General features: G+C 43.8%; 1 protein-coding gene and 1 long non-coding RNA gene across 2 annotated transcripts in view; both read left to right on the forward strand.

Moving 5' to 3' along the window:
• The window catches only part of LOC135368002 (uncharacterized), a 68339-nt gene extending 49179 nt beyond the window's left edge, over positions 1-19160 (forward strand). The window contains exons 4-5 of the mRNA XM_064601089.1: positions 13899-15054; positions 18163-19160. Coding sequence (XP_064457159.1) covers positions 14107-15054; positions 18163-18507 — 1293 coding nt within the window. The 5' untranslated portion in view covers positions 13899-14106 and the 3' untranslated portion in view covers positions 18508-19160. The remainder of the gene's footprint in view (positions 1-13898; positions 15055-18162) is intronic.
• Positions 9198-13076, forward strand: LOC135367994 (uncharacterized). Its single transcript, XR_010414609.1, has 3 exons — positions 9198-9280; positions 10030-10171; positions 12995-13076. It is a non-coding gene; the product is annotated as an uncharacterized LOC135367994 (long non-coding RNA).
• Positions 19161-20523: the final 1363 nt, after the last annotated feature.

Raw genomic sequence — 20523 nt, forward strand, 5'->3', positions numbered from 1 at the left:
CGCCATCATTGGAATGACGGTAAGTATGGCGATTCCAACAAGTTTTATTCCCCATATCTGGCCTTCGTTTAACATCGGAAAACGAGCGTCGCCTGCCTCTCCTCAACTACACCTTGCTACACGCTACCGCAGGAAGTTCCGCTCTGCACGCTACGTTTGCGCGGCGTGCAGGGCGGAGCTTCTTGCGGTAAGGTGCGAACGGCAGGAACGCCCCGCCGTACGCAGTGGCTGCTCCGGAGAACGCGCGCGCTATAATCCCAACTTCACCCCACGGCGTGAACTTTCACGCTTCACCCCACGGCACTCAACTCCGTGGGAGCCATAGGGGTGACAGAAACCCCCTCATTGTTGTAACTACCATCAAGCGGGTGCCTTTGGCAAAACTGCCATCTTGTCCTGGTCGCACGTCATAGAAAACGTCATTTTGAGGTCATGTGACTTTGTTTACATCTCGTTTTGCCGCTTACCGACATATCACAGTCGACATAAAAACATTTTGCCAGCGTAAACCATGCGATGCTGCTTCCGCAACATGGTAGCCCATTTCTCCTTATTTTAAGTGCATCGCATTGGCTCGGTGAGTCTTAACGCGCGGTCGTCATCACATCTTTGGAAGTCGTAAACAATACGAGGCCATATGTGCGCATTGTTTACAAACGGTTTTGCCGCCGGTCACGGGTGCCGCCATCTTTAAGGTCACGTGTGCCTCGATGTTTGCTGTGACGTGCGACCAGGACCTGTCCAGGATGCACTGCGTTCGCCCAGCACGCTTTCGTCTGCGTTCCAATACCTCGCGCCCGCGAAGCCGCCTGACTAGGCAGCTGAGTAGACCCCTTTGCTTATCACTATTGGAACAGGCTTGCCTATCTGAGGGGCATGTGGCGCCATCTCGTTGCTCACGCAAGAAATGCGTACGGCGCAAGCGCAGCAGATACTAGCGTTTCCTGCGTTGTTGTCATTATTATCTCTAAGTGTTGGCCTTCTTGCGCTCTTGCTTGTGAACTTCCAGCAATGGATCCCGCGACTATAGGAGTTGGAGAGATTTATTTGCTTGTCTCGGTGCTATTCATTTACATTTAAAGCCAGCAGAAACAGCGGGCACGCTGGTACCGTCAACGCGCGTCTCCATCCCGGCTGTCAGATGGTCAGGCGTATAACTAGACTGCATCGATGAGCACCAGGCGGTAGCCGACTGAATAGCAGACTTGGCGAGATTTGGAACGAGACTTAACATGGCGGCACTTCAGGTTAGACCGCTAGGCAGTCAACTAACCGGGTATTGGAATGCAGCCTTCGTCTAGGGAGCAAGACATTGAGTGCCACCGCTGTGGTGGGAGCACACAGCGAATTCGAAACCGCGGACAAGTCGAGCATTTTTCACGGGTGTTTCGGGGATTGGCGCACGTCCCAGGTAGGACCGCATCATCGCATTTCGTGATCCATCGTTCCTCGCACGTACATACTTTGGTTTGCTGGGAGGGCGCAGCCAGTGCACAGTGTTCAAACTTGTTCGCTCGCATTCGGTTTATTGCTGAGAGCTCACGCAAAGAAGTATTTAGAAGTTTAGTAAGTTTATTTCTTGCCGGCGTCGCGCGTATGTTGTCTTGCAATCGTTGGGTCAACGAGGCAGTTCCTGCACCCTGTCCAATGCAATGAACGATGGCGTAACAACGAGCCCTGTTGTAGCAGGGATGGCACGGAGGCAACGTCCCTTTGTTCTCTGGACTTCTAGTTTCAGGGTGAGTTTTCTTTCTTTTCTGTCCTTCGCTTCATATATTTGTTCCAGCTTGTGTTCACAATCGCATGCGGTAGAGCTGCTGAATATCGTTTTCTTTATCTGCAGAATGCGATTGCGTATGAGTGATGAACACAATGGAGATCGGGGACTGAAATAAACATGTGGTAATAAAATTCAGTCCTTTGATTACGCTCAGTGCTGTTTTTGTTGGAGTGAAATACAGGTTCAGTGAACATTTTGCTAAGGGCAACGCAACATAATTCAGAATATTGCATTTGTTTTAAAACAGTGCGTACGTTGAGCAGTCCTTTCATTTGATAGCTGGGTGTGTAAAACCGCACACATCATGTTGGCACGGGTATCTCTTGGTTTCACGTCTTTATTATTTTTATAGGTGCTTGCAGACTCATTGACTGGAGGTGACGAATACAGCGCCTTTCCTGTGAGTCATTTGTTGGCACTTCAGCATAGCTGCAGCTACAATCACATTTCAGGAAAACGAAAACCGTTACCTTTTCTGATCTGACTGTGCGGTTGTTCAATAGCGTTGGATTTCTCTGTGCTCACTAATCTGACGCTAGTGTCACTTACAGTTGGAATGTTTGAACTGCATGATATTTATGTAATTGATGCCATTAAAGTGCAGGCTGTCAGAATGATTACTTTTCAGATTATGTAACACAATTTCGTTTTTAGCGTATGCGCATTTTGATTTGCAGAATAGGATGTGTCACGTCACGGTCTCTTTAGTAACGTATACTTCAGAAAGTCCCAGAATGCTTAGCACTGCTTCAGACATTGTAACTTGCGTTTCATCCAGGAAGGCGAAGGGCTGCAAACTACTTGAGCTTCTTATCTTTTAGTTCATGATTCATGCTGTGTCAAAGTCGGCAAAAATAAAGGATGGACTACTATCACTTCCCCCACCCCCCACGTGAGGAGTGTTGGAATTACCTGATGTCGCTCATTCTCTAATTTTGCCATGGTGTTATGCAATTGTATAGAAAAAGGTTTCGTCTCCGAATTGTCAGTTGGAAGTCAAATCGGTTCTGCACAAGCAAAATATGATCTAACATGTATGGATAGGGAAATACTTGACACTTGCATAGTGCCTGAATAAAAAATAGACATAAATTTCAGTTCTTCAGTAAACAAGCTGCATCCAACATTTTTACATGCAGGCGTCTATAGTTTTATCCTATATATTGTTTCTATTTTCAGTGCATCTTGGAAACGTTCCTTCCTGCTACCCACAGTTGTCTGCCCCCCCCCCCCCCCCGTGTGTAAAGCACTTGTTGCCTTTGGCATTGAGGCATTGCTTGCAGCTAACAGTGATACAAGTACTGCGATTTGTTGGTATGTCATTGTACAAAGAGGGGAAGTGCTCACGGTGCCTGGTAACTTGTCCGCATGTTTCCAACTCCAGTCAATGTTTACCCTGTATGTTAATAGAAATAAATCTTGTACCAACATCCATGGTGCTTCTTTGAATTGTATAGACATACTGTGGATGAACCACGCATACCTGCATGTGCACGTGCAATATCTGGATTAACCCATACGTGGGCCACTTGGGCCAAAATTTAGGTATAAAGTATGTGTAATTTCAGACATCATGGCTAATACATGTCTTTATGACTGCTCAATGGATACCTAAGTGATGTCCCATTTTAGACATTTGGTCTAAAAATGTCTAAATCTATGCTATATTTATCCGATTAATAGCTGTATTTTAGCGTAACGTTAGCTGTGCTAGGGGATGGATACGGAGCAATAGAGCTACTTTGTTAGACGTCTAATAGACATTCCCAAAGTCTACATTTAGACGTCTTTTAGACGTATACTAGCGCACCATGCCTTGCCTTGAAACAAACGCCTCGAATATCAACAACAGGAAACAAATCCAGGAACTGTAGTGTGCCCCGCCAGCGTTCGGCCACACTCCTACACACAGTCCACCAAGGCAGACCAGGTTAACAAAGGTGCAGAAGAGCAGACTCCCTTTTTGTCCAGAAAAGACCAGAAAAGAAACGGCTCGCGCAGTACGTGCGGAAGTTGTGCCTACCTTGAGTCGGACGTCCGTTGAAGTATGCATTGGTCGTCGTCAGGGATCGTCTGAGCGCAACCTCTATGAAGTGACTTCTTCCTCAACACTACATGAACGGTACCTCCAGCATATGGAACCCACCTTCGTCGATGCTGCTGAAGACATGGTCAAGGTCTTGCTCACTAAGTCATCGCCAAGAGCAGCAAGAATTCAAGGAGGAGCTTCCATGGGACGTGCTCACGCTGTTTTAGAAGTGGAAGCGATTGAACTGACTAAGGAGGACAAACAAACGATTGACATGGCTCGTACTTTGAATTATCTTTTGTGAGCAATGTGATCGCCAACCGGTCGAAGTCAAGATCGGTGATATTGGATCCAATGTGAGAACCTGTCTCTCCCTCTCTCTGTCAGAACTGGAGGCGATAAGAACCCTACTGGAAGATCACTCGCACGCCTTTGCAACCCATTCCATGGACCAGGGTAACTGCAGAATAGGCTTTGGGTATGTAGCAACTTGTCAAAGCCGTCCTGTTTCCATGCGTCCAAGAAGGTTGTGCCCTGCGCAACGTGATCTTGTTACAGCAATGATGAAGGACTTGCTCCAGACGCTGCAAATCCGCCTTGGCATTCGTCGTGCCATCCGCAGGCGTAGTGCAAGGATGACGCCTTTCACATCCAACCTCATCAAGAGCCGTGGAGCTCTATGCCGTCCTTTTCTTGACCATTGATTTTACCCTCGAGAATGCGCAATTCGAAATCTACACTGCAAGCTATTGAAAATGCTGGCATGCAGGGTCATCCGCACCCCAAGTCACGGAGGTGTTAATGACTTGCCACCTGTGTACGCAGCAAGCCACAGGCTGGTTCTCCAGCAGAGTTGATCCAACGCTCACTTTCGAATACCCGGATTATCTACAGCATGACGAATTATCTATACTATTTACAGTGTGGCTATTTACAGGACTATAGATATTTTTTCAAATGCAGCTAGCTGCGTCCTTGTAACGGTACGCAGCGGTAACATGATCATCATGAAGCCATTTCCGCGACAATGTTGCACGGTAGCCTGCGGAGACGACGCTCTATCAATGGTATAAGGAGTTAACTATATTATTTTAGAACTGTTTTGACATAACTAACTAACTATGCTTGGGAGCGCTTATGCCTACGGTCGGACATACTGCTTAGCGTGTCAGCTGTGTACACTGTAAAAGGAAGAAATATTTTGCATTAATTAATTAATCATATGCATCAATGGGTCACCTCTTTAATACTCCAGTTCTGCAAATAAGTCGTGAAAACATTTGGCTATTCTTGAAAGCTGGAACATTTGATGAAACCGCTAATGCGTGCACAACGCTACGAAATATAAGAAAGCTTGGGCTAGCAAAATCACCATCGCACTGGTTGATTTCAGAGATAGCACCGAAGCGGCAGGTTGTGATGGCTATGATGATGATGTCGAGCTGCAGAATAGTCGTGGCCACAGAACTACGCTGACAAAAATTGCGTGTACACAGAAATGTTTAGTGCCGTGAATACGTGAAATACCGCTGCATTTAAGACGCATGCACACACACGTCAGGACACATGTCACATGCGCCCATGTCATATGTCAAAAAAGAAACCGCAAGGCCTACTGCTGTTTACAATGAATGTGACAGGATCGTTGTAATGTGTGCCACATCAGAAGTCCCATTGACGCGTCCTGCACATACTGGAGGTCGTTTCTGTCATATGCAGCGCAATCCGAGCGCGTTATCCTGGTCATGGCCGCCTCTGCAACAGCGAGTAAAATCGAGCACCCTATGCTCTGTCAGCGTCATGGCCTGTGGGCATTGTAATATTTCTGCGTGCCTCTAGCTGTGAAGCTCATTCATGCTTAACTTGAACTTAGAAAAGCATTCTTCAATGGGATTCATAATGGAACAATATGGCGGCAGGTATTTCGTGGAATGCCGATCAAATATAACTGCTTCGTTAACGCGTTCGTGAGCCGACGCATAGTCGAGGACAGAAACAATGTCCTGATTCGGGTCTGCCTCCGCAGCAAGGAGTGAGTCTTCTGCGAGAAACTGATTAAACGTCAGCCAAGACACTTTGTCTACCGCCTTCCCGTGATGCAGTCAGCATAATACTGGGTCGTCCACGCAGGCTACCGTGCAGCATTGTCGTCGAAATGCCTTCGTGGTGATCATGTTACCGCTGTGTCCCGTTCAAGGACGCGGCTAGCTAAATTTGGGAAAGCACTATCTATAGCCATTATTTTAATAGCCTTAACGGCCATCCTGTAAACACTAAAGAAAATTCGCATTACTGAAAATAATTTTGGTATTCGCTGATAGTCAGGACATTGTCAGGACAGGAAAAATTGTCATGAAATATGATGACGTATAATTGTGTACTTTCTTGCCATACTGCAAATAATTCGTGTAGTCAGAAACACGAAAAATTGTGTGCTATATGTCATGAGTCTCCCGTATAGTGATGTATTATGCTGTCACACTGCAAATAGTTCGGATAGTCCTAAACAGACAACTGAAATACAAAAAAAAAAATCCATGAAATGTCACGAATCTCGAATATAGTCATGTAGCATCATGTCATATTGCAACTAGTTTGAGTAGTCCCAGAGAGGCCGATAGTCAGAAATATAAAATTTGTTCCATCAGTCCCAGAGAGGCCATTGATAGTCAGAAACATAAAAAATGTAATGGAATATCATGAATCTCACATATGGTCATTTTGTATCATGTCATATTGCAAATAGTTGGAGTAGTCTCAGACAGGCAATTGATAGTCAGAAATATAAAATTTGCCATGAAATACCATGATTCTCACACATGGTCATGTAGTGTCATGTCATATTGTAAAGACCCGAGACTAGGGGACAAAAAAACGACAAACACAGACAAGGTCTCTTGAGACCTTGTCTGTGTTTGTCGTTTTTTTTTTTTTTTGTCCCCTAGTCTCGGGTTTTTAAGTTATGGATCTATAACACCAGCTCGCTTGCTACCTCTCTATCCTCTCGATATTGTAAAGAGTTCGAGTAGTTCCAAACAGGCCATTGACAGTCAAAATTACAAAAAACAAGAACTCCTGAAATGTCATAAATCTCGCATATGGTCATGTAGCATCATGTCATATTGCAATAGCTCGAGTAGACCCAGGCATGCCATGGGAAGACTAAATAAATTGTCACGAAATGTCGTGAATCTCGCATGCGGTCATATCGTATCATGTCATATTTCAAATGGTTGTAGTAGTCTCATACCCCTGACACACGGGCACATTCAGAACCTCTTATCTCAAGGCCTTTTGGAAATTCCACAAATCACGTAGAAAACATTCACGCAGCAATGTTTCGCGCTCTCTCCGGCATCGAACTTGTTGCCCTATCTACTAAAGCAGTTGAGATAAAAGGCAGTAAATGTGCCGGTGTGACAACGGTATAAGACATGCCAATCATAGCCAGAAATATAAAAATTGTCATGAAATACCATGACAGTCGATGTAAGACGTAACAATGGAGTTACCTTCTGTGACACGACCATCGAGTTAGACACGCTTACGTCGTGCAGAATATTTGCATTCGCTTCACTACTGATTTCCCCTTATTATCACGTACTTGTCCCCGATTTCCATGAAGGTGTCCTGTAGTCCCGACTCCTGAGCGAAATACAGTCTTATAAGCTGGTAATACTATGAGCTCCGTGTAGCGCAAATCATTTGATATGGTGACCTGATGTTTGTTTCTCTTCGTATGGCAGCCTAGCCTTTTGGAATTTGGCGCTCAGTCTCATCACTCGATCTAGGTATGGCGCGTGCCGTACAAATCGTTTGATCTCTTGAACACTGTAAAAAATTGCCGTAAATTTTACGATCAAAATCTATTTTTTGCCGTAAAAAGAACAGGTATGCTACTGTGATTGGAAATACGGTCGAAGTAGTGTAATTAATACGGCACCAATGAAATATGCCGTTATTATGACTGTTATCACGTAAATAAGACAGTAGTGTGCCCGTAATCCTGATTACGGTCAAATGACTGTAGATATTACGGAAGTCTGCCACACTTTCACATTGGATTCCAGTATCTGACATTGTGCTACGCTTGCTGGGAACAGTGAATTTTAATAAATGGCCGACTGCTGTACATGTATACATGCATATGGTGGCACAGTGTTGGTATGCATTGTATTTCATTAGATGGTACCAGTTGAAGTTGGTCTGGTGAGCAACTGGAAGTGAGGTGGTGCCAGTTCGAACTGGACCAGTTTACATGTTTGGGGGAAGTTCGGTTTCAGTGCCATGACATGTTAATATAAAGATTGCAAGGCGAAGTTAAAGTAATTTTATTAGTAGAAAAAAATAATATTTCAATTTTTGGAAAACTTCATTAGCGTTAACGAATGTTATTTTGGAATTCTTATATTTGTATTTTGTGCGTTCCTGCTCCCGTGAAGAATGATGCGTTCACTGTGCAACGGTCGCTTGCTTCGCGGCTTGCCTGTGCAACGCTTTTTTGCTCGTTATTAGCGTGATGTGTGACACAGGCGTTGGTTTTATAATCGAAAGGATTTGTCTGTAAGTTACGACAGTGCGACAGTACAATGAGCGCGCCAGCGGCCGGGCGGGCGGGTGTTATAGGATTACAGCTGGACTACAACTGTGGATACCGCTTTATCGTGAGTACTATGCTTAAGTGCTTTTCCCTTGTGCACCATTTAGAAATATTCTACTAGAACCTCATCTCTTTGTTCCGCGTCAGGTCGTGGCACCTGTAAGTGCATGCCGTTTTACGAGTAACATGTACGAGTAGCTAGTTAACGTTACCAGCAACTTGTTTCATTCTCGTGTTTTTGTCTTTGTATTTCTTTGTTCATGCTCGTGTTTTAGATCCTTCACACCACGGGTGTTCTCGAACTAGCGTAGAACTAAGAGCTTCGCCGGCTTTCGGGGGCAATGAGTAGTACTCATTGCCCCCGAAAGCCGGCTTATCTCTTAGTTGATATGTCCAACTACTCCACAACAGAAATGTTGAGAGATTTGCGTGCTTTTGGGGGCCACGACTGCTCAAATTAACTGCACACTCTAATTACATGTTGCAATTGAATGCATATTTACTTGTGCCTTTTCAACTTTCCAGAAACCTTAAGCTGCTTGGGCTCAAAGGAAAATGTCGATCCATCGTGTGCTCTTAAGAACATCTCACATACTTTGTTGAATGATTGAAGATGACCACAAGGTAGTCGAGCAAGGGACCCATCAGCCATGAAATATTATCTATTCCATGTAATTCTGTAGTTCCTCTACTGCTTTTGTTCAATTACATTATAGTTACGCTACATGTACATTAGAATATGTGCAATGTTTGATTACAAATAAGATGTAATTTTGCATTGCAGTTCTTTGGATCTGTCGTTGCTGGGAACACCGATCCTGCGAAGTGGCACTGGTTGCCTACCAGCTAGCCTCTGTCCGAGCAGGCCACTGTAAGTCAAACCACTTCAACTGGTGCCAGTTCAACAATTAGGTTTGCAACCAGCTCCAGTCGAGACAGCGACCGGTGAGAAACCAGTTCAGATTGGGACTGGCCAGAAACCAGTTGGGCCAAATGGTTTCTGGCTGGTCCTAGTCACAACTGGTACCAGTTGGCCCAACTGATTTCTGGTTCCAGTCTCGGCTGGGACCAGTTGCAACTGAGACTGGGTGAACTGTGCTATCGAACAGAGACCAGTTGTCCCAACTGGTACTGTTGAGCTAGAACTGGTTGCACTGGTCCCTGTTCGATAACACAGTTCAACTGGTACCAGTGAAAAAAATTTTTGCCTAGGGTACTCCCAGAAGACACATACTTTCGCCTTATTGTATGCGAAAAGGGATATGATCCTGTGTACTATTTCCAGTCACCGTTACTTGAAGCTGCTGACGGCTAAAAGAAGCTGAGCAAGCTCCGTGCGCATATGCCCACTGATGTAACCTGGAGGTATATTATCTCGCTGATGTGTTAGATTTACTTCTTTGCATACTTCAGTGCTCCAAGATACTGAATGCTAAACCGCTCTGCTGTAAATTTTGTATTCTAGGTGAAAAGATCTAAGAACATGCGTATATGACATATCACATGCTTCATATGCGTATGACTTGTCAATGTGGTGTTACTTGAACGACGTCATGATTGTTGAACATGTTTAACGTGTTCTTGACCCTGCATAATTTGTTTGGTTCCAATCTGTTCCAGCAGAGATGGTCACTTCTGGGCACACCATCCTTCCTGGCCAAGTCGTATGGAAAGGCATCCAAGACACCCTTGGCCTTGGATCACTTTCTGGAAGAAGATCCAGGAGGGGGCATCTCTTTTGCATGGTTTCTCGTGATACTGAGTGAGTATTTCAGTTTTTATCATCAATCAGCATTGCATCACTTTATCATTTCAATCCTTCACTCTGCAGGAGCACATTTCAACTAGAAACTGATATTATTCCAGCTTATTTCATTTAGCTGTTTGTACTGCTGTTCTTTAGTGACTGTAACACATGCTTGTTGTGTTCATAACTTAAATGTCACACCAATGTCTCGAAAGGTAGAACATATGGAGCTGGTGTCCCTTATAACTTCACATGGAATTAGGGTATTTTGTTGGGTTGGCATGCTGCTTGTCCACCCTTGAACATTAGCATTCCTTTGCAATTGAAATTGTGCCTTCTTACCCACTTAGAATTTGTGTCAATAAGTGCATAGCATGGCGGATAATGTTCGGTGTCCCTCTCCTTATTTTTTGTCGGAAACAAAGTCGTTGAGTAAAGCTACTGGTGGCTGGCTAGTACATGTAGCTCCATATCTTAATATATTGAAAGCTGGGTGACCAGACCGGATCAGACAGGGTGGTCCGGTCGACCTCTTCATTTTGTTTCTTTCAAATATATTTTAAAGCCTTGTTCCTAGGAGGTATATTGGCGCTGAAAGTAGTTGAAAATAATTGGTGGTTATTTTTTAATGTACTATCATTCAGATGTGGGCATTTCGACCATTGCGCTTTCTATGCAGTTTGACGCCAAGTATCTGCATAACTATTTGACATATTTAGCTGAATTTGTTATCCGTGTATTGTCTGGGATGAGTAGCACTGCATACGAAGTTCTGAAGATTGTAAGAAGGGGCATCTTTGATGAGCAAAAAATTGCAAAGTTGCTTCATTTGTAAAATGTGATACGTTTTGGGAAGCTCATAACTCGTCCCCCATTTGTGATACCGGAAAATTATCCACATCATTGCGTTTGTCTCGAAATGCCCTTTCCCCGCATAACGAGTACATTGCATTGTGAATTATGGCAATGGCCCCAACAGTCCACTTATGAAGGGTGTCTACGAGAAATGCGTAAATTCGACAGCGTGTATCCCATATATTCCCATTCGTGACATTTTTCATTTTACTCACAAACATTCTCCAAGAAGACTCGAAACAGCACACACAAAAATTTGCTTCAGGGATGGTCGAAGTTAGTTCGTAACTCAATGTCATTCGCAATGTAATTTCGACCATGTCTGAAGCAATTTTTTTTATGTGCTGTTTTGAGTCGTCATGAAGAACGTTTGTTAGTTTACGAGTGGGAATATATGGGATGTGCGAGGTCGAGTATACGCATTTTCCGTAGATACCATTCACAAAAAGACCGTTGGGGTGCAATTCGCAATACGATGTAATCGCTATGCGGAGAAAGGTAATTTCGAAACAAACAAAATGATGCAGATCATTTTCAAGCATCACAAGTGGGGGCCGAGTTGTGAGGTTCTCAAAACGTATCATATTTTACAAATGAGGCAACTTTGCGATTTTTTATCTCCTCAGAGGCAAACCTTAGAATTCTCAGAGCATAGGACGCAGTGCTACCCACCTGACACAATACTTGAAAACAAATTCAGCTGAATATGTCAAATAGATATGAAGATATGTGGCGTTGAACTGCGTACGATGTGCAATGGTCGAAATGCCCACATCTGAATGATAATTCATTAAAAAATAACCACCAATTATTTTCAACTACTTTCAGCGCCAGTATGCTTCCTAGGGATGAGGCTTTAATATATGTTTGAAAGAAAAAATTGGAGAGGTTGACCAGACCACCCTGCCTGATCCTGCGTGAGATCACCCAGCTTCTGTTTCTCCCTAGCAGTAAGAAAGTGTGGTACCCTCTGTACGCTGGTGCACCGTGATGCTGTGGTCTGCCCTCCATAGTATTTATTCATTCAGAATGCAAGAAGCATTATAAAGTTGTTTTTTTGTTATGACTATAGTCTAAAAACTGAGTTGTACAGAAAGCCCATTTTGATCACAAAATATTATACTGGTGCGACACAATTGCAGTATGCTGTTTTAAAATGATTAGTGGGTAAAATGGATGCGAGGCAAACGGGGAGGTAGCTCTAATCATGATTTGTGTGCGGAACAAAGAAATCATTGTTAGATTCAACATGGAAATTGTGTGCTTTCTCTCCCTTTTTTTTTCGGTGATAAGTAGCACAGGTGCGGGACGTGCATGTGTCAGTATGAAGGACATTAGGGTGCAGCGAATTTATGTGGTACATATTTTATAACAAAACACAAGCACGCAATTCTCTGGTGCGTGGTGAGATTAGTGCAGTGATTTTCCATAAACTAACCATCTCATTCCTGCATACATCACCCGTGTCACTAGTCATCAAAAGTAAAAATTTGTACTTCCTTCACTAATGGCGTTGCTGATTCTTTCATTTAAAACATATTTTGTGATTCGAACTACCTGTTGAATTGCTTGGCATGTATTTCCTGGAACAATCTCAGTGACATTTGTGATTATACGAGTGAAGCGTGCTTATTTCATAACCAAACATATTCTTCGTTTCAACAATTTTAGGCTACATCTATAATGACAAACACTGTAAGATCATTGCGTCTTAACACAGTCACTCCACATGAAATCATCAATATCTAACAATATTTAAATCGATATATGTACTATCTCAGTATGAGTGAAGGTCTTTATGAACAGTATAAGACCTTAAGATATTTCTTCGCTTGTATTGGAAAGTACTCAGCCAGCACCATGAAGGTGCCTGTACTAGTGCCACCATACTGAACGTGTAATGTGCAGAGGTGTGTGCATGTGGACCTGCATTGGAATGGTAGTAACTGTCGTACTACATATCCTGCATTTTCTTTCTTACAGGGGTATACTGTGGATCAGCCCTGCAGGGGCAGCAAGCTGAAGAACAAAGCCAGAACCTATGAAGAAGTTCTGGAGATTGTGTTGAAAACAGCACAAGTGTAAGGGAACGTTTTACTTGGTAACCAGATACACTTAATATACTTTGCAACTCTAAGATGTTTTTTTTTATCGCTGCAGATTCAACAGATGTCAGATTTTTCACCATTTCTCTGTATGTACAATAAATGCCCAGTCCTGTACTCTATGACTTGTGTCACACATAACTGCATGACTTGCAATTCCATTAAAGGAAGACAAACACAATTACACATCCTTCGGTGCTGTTCCCAAATTTGTGGGAATTAATGCACTCCACACTTCAAACAAAAGCCGACTCTCTCAGGTGGCCGTGAAAATTACGGGAAAGAGCCGGCAACATAGCTGCCATTAAAATCCTTGTAAATTTTATGGCTGCATTTTTTGTAAGGCACCGTAATTTTCACGAGAAAAAAACAGCATTCTGGTTACATCAAAAATTACTGTAAATTTAACGGCAGTACTTCTTCCGAAGTGGCCGTAATTTTAACGGGAAAAGTCCGGCAACATAGCTGCCATTAAAATATATGTAAATTTTACGGTAGTTTTTTTACAGTGAATGGCTAATTGAAGTAAATAATTTTCCGTTCTTCACCGAATACCATCGTTTGGACTGTTTTCATCCAATAATGTGGCGCTATGGGCGATTCGCCGGCCGATAAATAATAAATAAATAAATTCGCGTGCCCTACTTTTGTTCCTCTGCTTGTAATTACCGACAAAGCCTATCGCCCATGCTGTTGCGCGGTGTAGTCTGGTGATGCTTCTATACATTTTAACGTTTATGAGAGGTGCTTTGAGAAATTTATGTAAAATTTCTTCCTCGTAGGGGAAAGCATAGCCTCGCTGATCTTGCCAAGAAGGCAGCACAATACTTGAACACAGAAGAGTGGCTACGAGAGGATGCCTCCACCCTTCTCGGGAGCCTGATTCGCCTCAGCCTTGGAAGCGGTATACCGACAGTCTTCGAAATCTACATAAGACGATCGAAAGTAAAAAAACACGCCGTTGTCAAAGTGGGTGAATCGGTAAGCAAGATGATAATATCTACAGGCGAGTTCCGCCCAGAAGTACTGAAGAAGTACATCAACTCAATCTTGGGAATGGTTAGTAACGACCTGAGTGATCCTTTCGTCAACAAGCTGATAAAATTTGAACAGAATTTCCAGCAAAGGTCAACTGAATCAAGAGGGACTGGTAAAACTGTCCTCAATTACACGTCACTTCCCACGTTTCCGCCTCAGTTCCAATGGAATGACTGGAAGCATGCTATTCAAGGCCTCGTTGATACGAGTAAAATAGAAGACGAAGTGCATGCACACAACGTGGCAGCCTTGACGAACGTCACGAACGAGCTATTCATTGTGGATTCCAAGCTACGCGTGTCTTACGTATCCATTCTTGCCATCACGCACATACTTCGGTATCGTGTTCAAGGAGGAAGTGGCCGTGATACCTGCGTAAGCTTGGCTATGAAGCACTTTCCGGTGAACACTATTTACCTTCTCAGCGAGAAACGGATCGTGCCCACTCTTCAGGATACCTTCACTAAATTTGTAAAAGGCATTCAAAGACAGGTTGTAAACGAAGTAGCGAAGGAGATGTGGTTGACTAAGAATAATGTGGAAACAATAAGAAATATGATTAAGGAGATTGACCTCATTGTGCCAGAGACTTTTCCACCACTACTAAGAAAAGATGTGCCTCTCATGTCTCCCCAGTTCACGGAAAGCTACGTTCTTATGAGTCATTATACTCGCACACTTGAAAACAAATACCTTAAATTCACGACGCTCTTCCCTAGTCTCTTACGCGCAAGAGTTGAAATAGAAGACGACGATTTGGCATTCACCAATGCCATAATGTGGGCGCCGTGGTTCTACGATCAAAAGGACGACACCTATATCAACTACGCCACAGTGGGAGTCCGGACAGGCATCGCATTGTTCAAGTTCATCATGGAGAAATCGACTCAGCTTCCCCAGGTACAATGGAAGAAAACTTCGTAGAGCTGGTATCAAGCGCTTCCGTAGATGGAGGGTTCAGAGGATAGAATTTTTTTTTTTTTTGCGTTTGTGTCTGTGGCTGTTCGAAAGTCTGGAAAAGCGGTACCGCATACGACGAATTCTCGCGGAAAACCGGCCACCTTCACCGTTTTTCCGGTGAGCCGCCGCGACCAATGGGAACACAGGGGTGGATTCCAATGTATTGCTCCGTAGACGAAAGCGTGCTGGGCGAACGCAATGCATATTGGACAGGTCCACATCACAGCAAACGTCAGGGCGCACGTGACCTAAAGATGGAGGCGCCCGTGACCGGCGGCCAAAGCGTTTGTAAACAATGCGTTTGCTGTTGCTGCGCGACGCTTTGGATGTCTTTCGATCATGGTAATTATTTTTATCTGATAATCTCGCAGTAAAACGCGCAGTTTTGCACAGAAGGCATCGTACTGTTCACGACTTCCAAAGATGTGATGGCGACCGCGCGTTAAGTCGATGCGACGCACTTAAACAAAGGACAAATGGGCTACCGTGTTGCGGAAGAAGCACCGCATAGGCGTTATGACGACGGAAATACCCTAGTAGCACAAAACGTCACAAAAACGTCTTTATTTTGTCAAATTAGGATAGAAGACTATCAGGACGTCAACCCGACGTCTAGAAGCCGCAATTTATAGTACGTTTATGAGACGTACCGATTTTCCGTTTATAATACGTCTTCGTCATCTCTGTTGAAAACGTATCCTAAAGCAAGACCTCCTGTAAACGTCTTCCATCCACGTTTGCAAGGCGTACCGAGTTTCCGTTTCTAACACGTCTTCGCCATCTCTGTCCAAGAGGTATCTTAAAGGAGGACGATTTGTGTGCACTGAGTAAGTTTACTTTCGGTAGTCCTACTGACTGTCTCAAACCAAAAGCAGTAAGAAACACACACGTTGTGTTGGTGGTTAATACTCCCAGCAATTCCCCACGTCAGTGTTATTTGTGTGCATAATTGAATTAAAATTAAACACCTCACCCTCCATTTTGACTCAGATGCGAGCGGGACTACCGACTTTGCGGGAGTTCCTAGGACAGGCAATGCATAGTACATGTTTTCCTTTACCAAGGGAATAGACGCGAACGCGAACGCGATAGAGAGGGGTAAAAAGGGAGCTCGCCTGGTTTATGGTGAGAGCACCTTTGTTAACACGGTCTGCCTTGGTGGACTCTGTCTTGGATTGCAGCCGAGAGGTCGCGTGGCAGTGTTGCTTGGAAAGAGAGAATGAAACGTGAGACGTGTGGTGACGGTGGCTGAGGTTGCAAAAAGAAGAAAAAAAGGAAAAGAGGCAGATCACTGCATAACTATACCCAATAGATATGCCCAGGGCTGAATTTTCTAACATTTAAAGAAGTGTTTTAAACATTTTTAGACATCTTCCGGGCGACCAGAAACACGTCTTCACGACTCCGAAAAGCGTCAACTTATCCAGGGATAGAGGACGTTACGTAGATCAGATTGAAGACGTCTCCTAAATGAAAATATGGTCGTGGCTCACTCGACGTTTACAAAACGTTTTGTGCTACTAGGGTATGTCGGTAAGCGGCAAAGCGACATGTAAACAAAGTCACATGATCTGAAAATGGCGTTTTCTATGACGTGCGACAAGGACAAGATGGGGGTTTTGCCTAAAACCCTTGCATGAGGGTAGTTAAAACAATGTTGGGTTTGTGCCACCCCTGTGAATGGGAAAGTCACCGATTTATCGACGACAGCGATGGACAGAAAAATACGGTGAAGAGCGGAAGCGGTCGCTTGACAGCAGCCAATAAGACAGCTCAATGCGCTACCGTTCCACGAGTGAACGTAGCGGGCATTTCGGATACCCGTGGTATGACCATCCTGGGAACTGGGAAGCATGCTGTCGCCCGCCGGATGCCTGAGGGCGCTTTTGAACGCGTTTGCTTTGCGAACATGCTTTGACCTCAAGAACTTCTGTGTGCCACGATAACTTTTCTATATGTAGCAAAATATTTATCAGTTAATCTGAAGTCAGTGTTTAACACTGACTAATGAAACGCCCGCTAGGGTGCCGCCGTCCGCCACCGTCGAAATCAGAGCATGCGGTTAGTCCCGCCATTTCTGCGTCGAGGTGACGTGCCAGACAGAAAGTTGGCCGTTTTTCCATCGCGAAATCGTCGTATGCGGTTACGCTTTACTTGTTCTTTGTCAAGGTCTTAAAAGGCGGACCTCAAAGGCGCTCAAGTCATGGTACTCATCAGTTGGTACCACTTACCGCCCTATTATCACTCAACCCTGAGAGATCTCTGCGCTTCCAGGGACCCTTTCAGTAGCTTCCTGGGAGCGCGTGCCCAATGCGTTGCCAAAGCTAGAAGGGTGCCTCGAATCACAGGAATCCCTCAGGGCTGAGTGTGAATACGGCGGTTACTTCTGTGAAAATTACTTCTGCAGCTATGTCTATGGCTCAATGACGATATAATGAAAAGCCTGTACGGCTTTGTAGCTTGGCTTTGAGGGTCATGCCGGTTAGGGGTTTCGATTAACGTAAAGGCTCTGAATGATATATTTTGCATGAAATCCTATGCTACACTCCACAACCATAACCATAAGCAAAAGGCAGAAAATCGCAATGTTTTACATTCTATCTCAGAAGCTTCAAAGTGACTTTTGAGCAGTACCTTTTGTGTGTGAAGTGGAGTGCCGTAACCTCGCCATTTAGTTATTATTGTGCTTCCTTCATAATTCTTGCAATGCATACGGAAGCAGAGACACAATGAGGGAACGCATACTGTTCCGAAACTCTCGTATTGACTGCGCGGTCAGAACGAGAACACAGGTCAGGTTGCAGGAGAGTATGCTCCGCTGCGCAATTGTGGCTGTAATGCAGATCCTGGTTTTCGTTGAAGATATGATTGACAGCTTCCTTTTTAAAGTACCCGCATGTGCCACTCTTAGCAGAAAATCTAATAGAGATTTAGATGCCATTTCATTCTCGTTGACAAATGCATTACTGGTTCCGGGAATGAAGCAGCGTACGTTTTCTCTTACCCAATAGCTAATTGAAAACTAAAGGCGAAATTTTTCTGTCGCAGGTAAATCAGAAATGGAAAGAGCATGTCAGCTGCATGCTCAGACAAACGGGACTGTTCAACAAGACATGGGGTAACACATTGCTGGGAGCTGCGTACGAAGTTGCCCGTGGATCGTCTGTGGCATTAGGGTTGGCCTCTCCCTTCCCAGACGTGAATGCAAAGCGATTGTTCTTCGGACGATTATGCCAGCAGTACTGTGATCGGCGTAATGCTCGCTATGTGTACACGACAGACTTCAATTTCATGAGGCCGCGTCTGTTGTGCGAATTCTCTGCCCGACAACAACCACTTTTTTGGGAAGCGTTCGGTTGCTGGGATTTTAAGGGAAATTGTTCTCTCACGTGACACATGACCTGTCCTGTTACGTAGGTGGTGCCAACTGATCCCTCATGCTGGTTGATAAACCTGGAATCACATAAAGTCTAGCCTGCTGTTGTTTGCTGTTGCATTGTCTTGGCTATTTCTCTAGCGGCAGCTCAAATAGCTCTGAACCGTGTTTCCGCCAATGAGCATTGCACACGCAGGTGAGGTACAGGATATCAATCAAATTCATATATAATAAAGCTGACCTGATCCGCCGCCAGCACGAGGGCAAGCCATACAGGGATGCAATCTTATACTTGTTTAGGAAGGCAGTTATATCCAAGTTGTACAATAACTATGGGACCTCTTTCTATACAAACTGACCCAAACTTTGTGCCCTTCAACGAGTAAATGAATAAAAAGAAAGTGAATCCTTGCACCGCACCAGCACCACATAGTGGGGTAATAGAGGCCTATATCACGTCTCAAAATAGAAAACAGGAATGTTTATAAAATGGCTAGATCTAGGCGAAATATCAATTATCCATCAAAAGATATGTACTAACACGTATATGTCTGTCGCAATGTCTGTGTGCCTAGCTGAGAGTTAGACATGTTTTTCACAAGATGTCTAGTACTGTGTCTGACACCTAACCATGTATTGTACATAAAGTCTGAGGCTAGAATAATTTTATCTCTCTATTCAAGCAACGGGCCTATGGTTATACCTTTCTTGTGTCTTACTTAGTCACCCTTAGTAGTAATTTAGTCGACGACTATTCCTGCTGCCGCTATCGCGTGTATTCAGGCAGAAATGTGATGGATTTGAAAGCCATACATGCATTATTCAGGTAGAAAACGGGAATGTTGGCATTCATACTAAAACGTGCAACAAGTCTTCAGTATAAACGGGAGTCTGAAACAGGATTGACTTTGCAGCCCATCAGGCGTCTTGTATTTTGATCGTTGAGCATGTATTGGCAGTGCGGTGTTGGGGGCCACCTCATTTCTTTCTTCTGATATGTGGTCGTTGTTGGTGCAGCGCTGGATTCTGCGCTGCTAGTTCTTACCCTTATGAAAATGATCTTCCACTTTCTATACAATTCCAATGGATAAACTATCTCCTCTATAACTATATATTTAACTAGAAAGAACTAGAAAGTTCATTGAGAGTGGATAGGTACTCTATCTGTCATATTCTATAGATTTTCTATACAAACATCGCAAACATAATTCTTTCCATTCTGAATCTGTTCTGTATACATATAAGCGAGTTCATCAATAAGTCTGGATTTTGGGCCACGGTGCAGTATGACTTCATGCATGTGGTATAATATTGTTAATTACTCAACTAATAATTAAATAGCATAACTATTAATTGTAATGAGGATAATTATAGTATTTATTAATCATTAATAGGAATATACAATATTTTATCAATTAAATAGCAGTCATTTTAAGCATATATTTTCTAATTTGAATGTTCAGTAGTTTGCCTATTCTTTGATATGTATTAAGTGTATTCTTGTGTACATAGATCCCTAGCACGTAATTTTATATTTTGAATCCTGCGCTGAGTTCAGTAGTTGTGTGCACAACAGCCATTATGTAGGCGCCGTTATGTGCAGGGCTAAACACCTTGTGCAGCTTGAAAACCTACACCACATGGCAAAATGTGCACAAAATAGCAGAAGCACAGAACGCTGTCGATGGTTTGACATGCCTTTAATACAAAAATGATGTTGTAATCAAAGTAGAAGTAGTCACCAGCAGGGTGTGTACACCCTGAACAAGGTTGTCTGGAAGCTGATATTATTGTGGCTGTCTTGCAAGACAAGGTATCACAGACTTCTAAACTGAGCTAATGGACTTGTGCCTTCTAATTGCCCCATAGCATCCGTTAAAATGCCCAAAACCTGTGGGCAGACATAGCATCGTCTGGCGTCGACTTGGCGATCGTCAAGTGCAAATATGTTCACTTCCACCTTCTTTGTACGAGAGATATATGGAAAGTTCCAGATGTGCATGAGGATAGCAATAGCAGCATGCATTGGACAT

Source organism: Ornithodoros turicata, chromosome 1 (genome assembly GCF_037126465.1).
Source record: "Ornithodoros turicata isolate Travis chromosome 1, ASM3712646v1, whole genome shotgun sequence".
NCBI classification, from domain to species: domain Eukaryota; kingdom Metazoa; phylum Arthropoda; class Arachnida; order Ixodida; family Argasidae; genus Ornithodoros; species Ornithodoros turicata.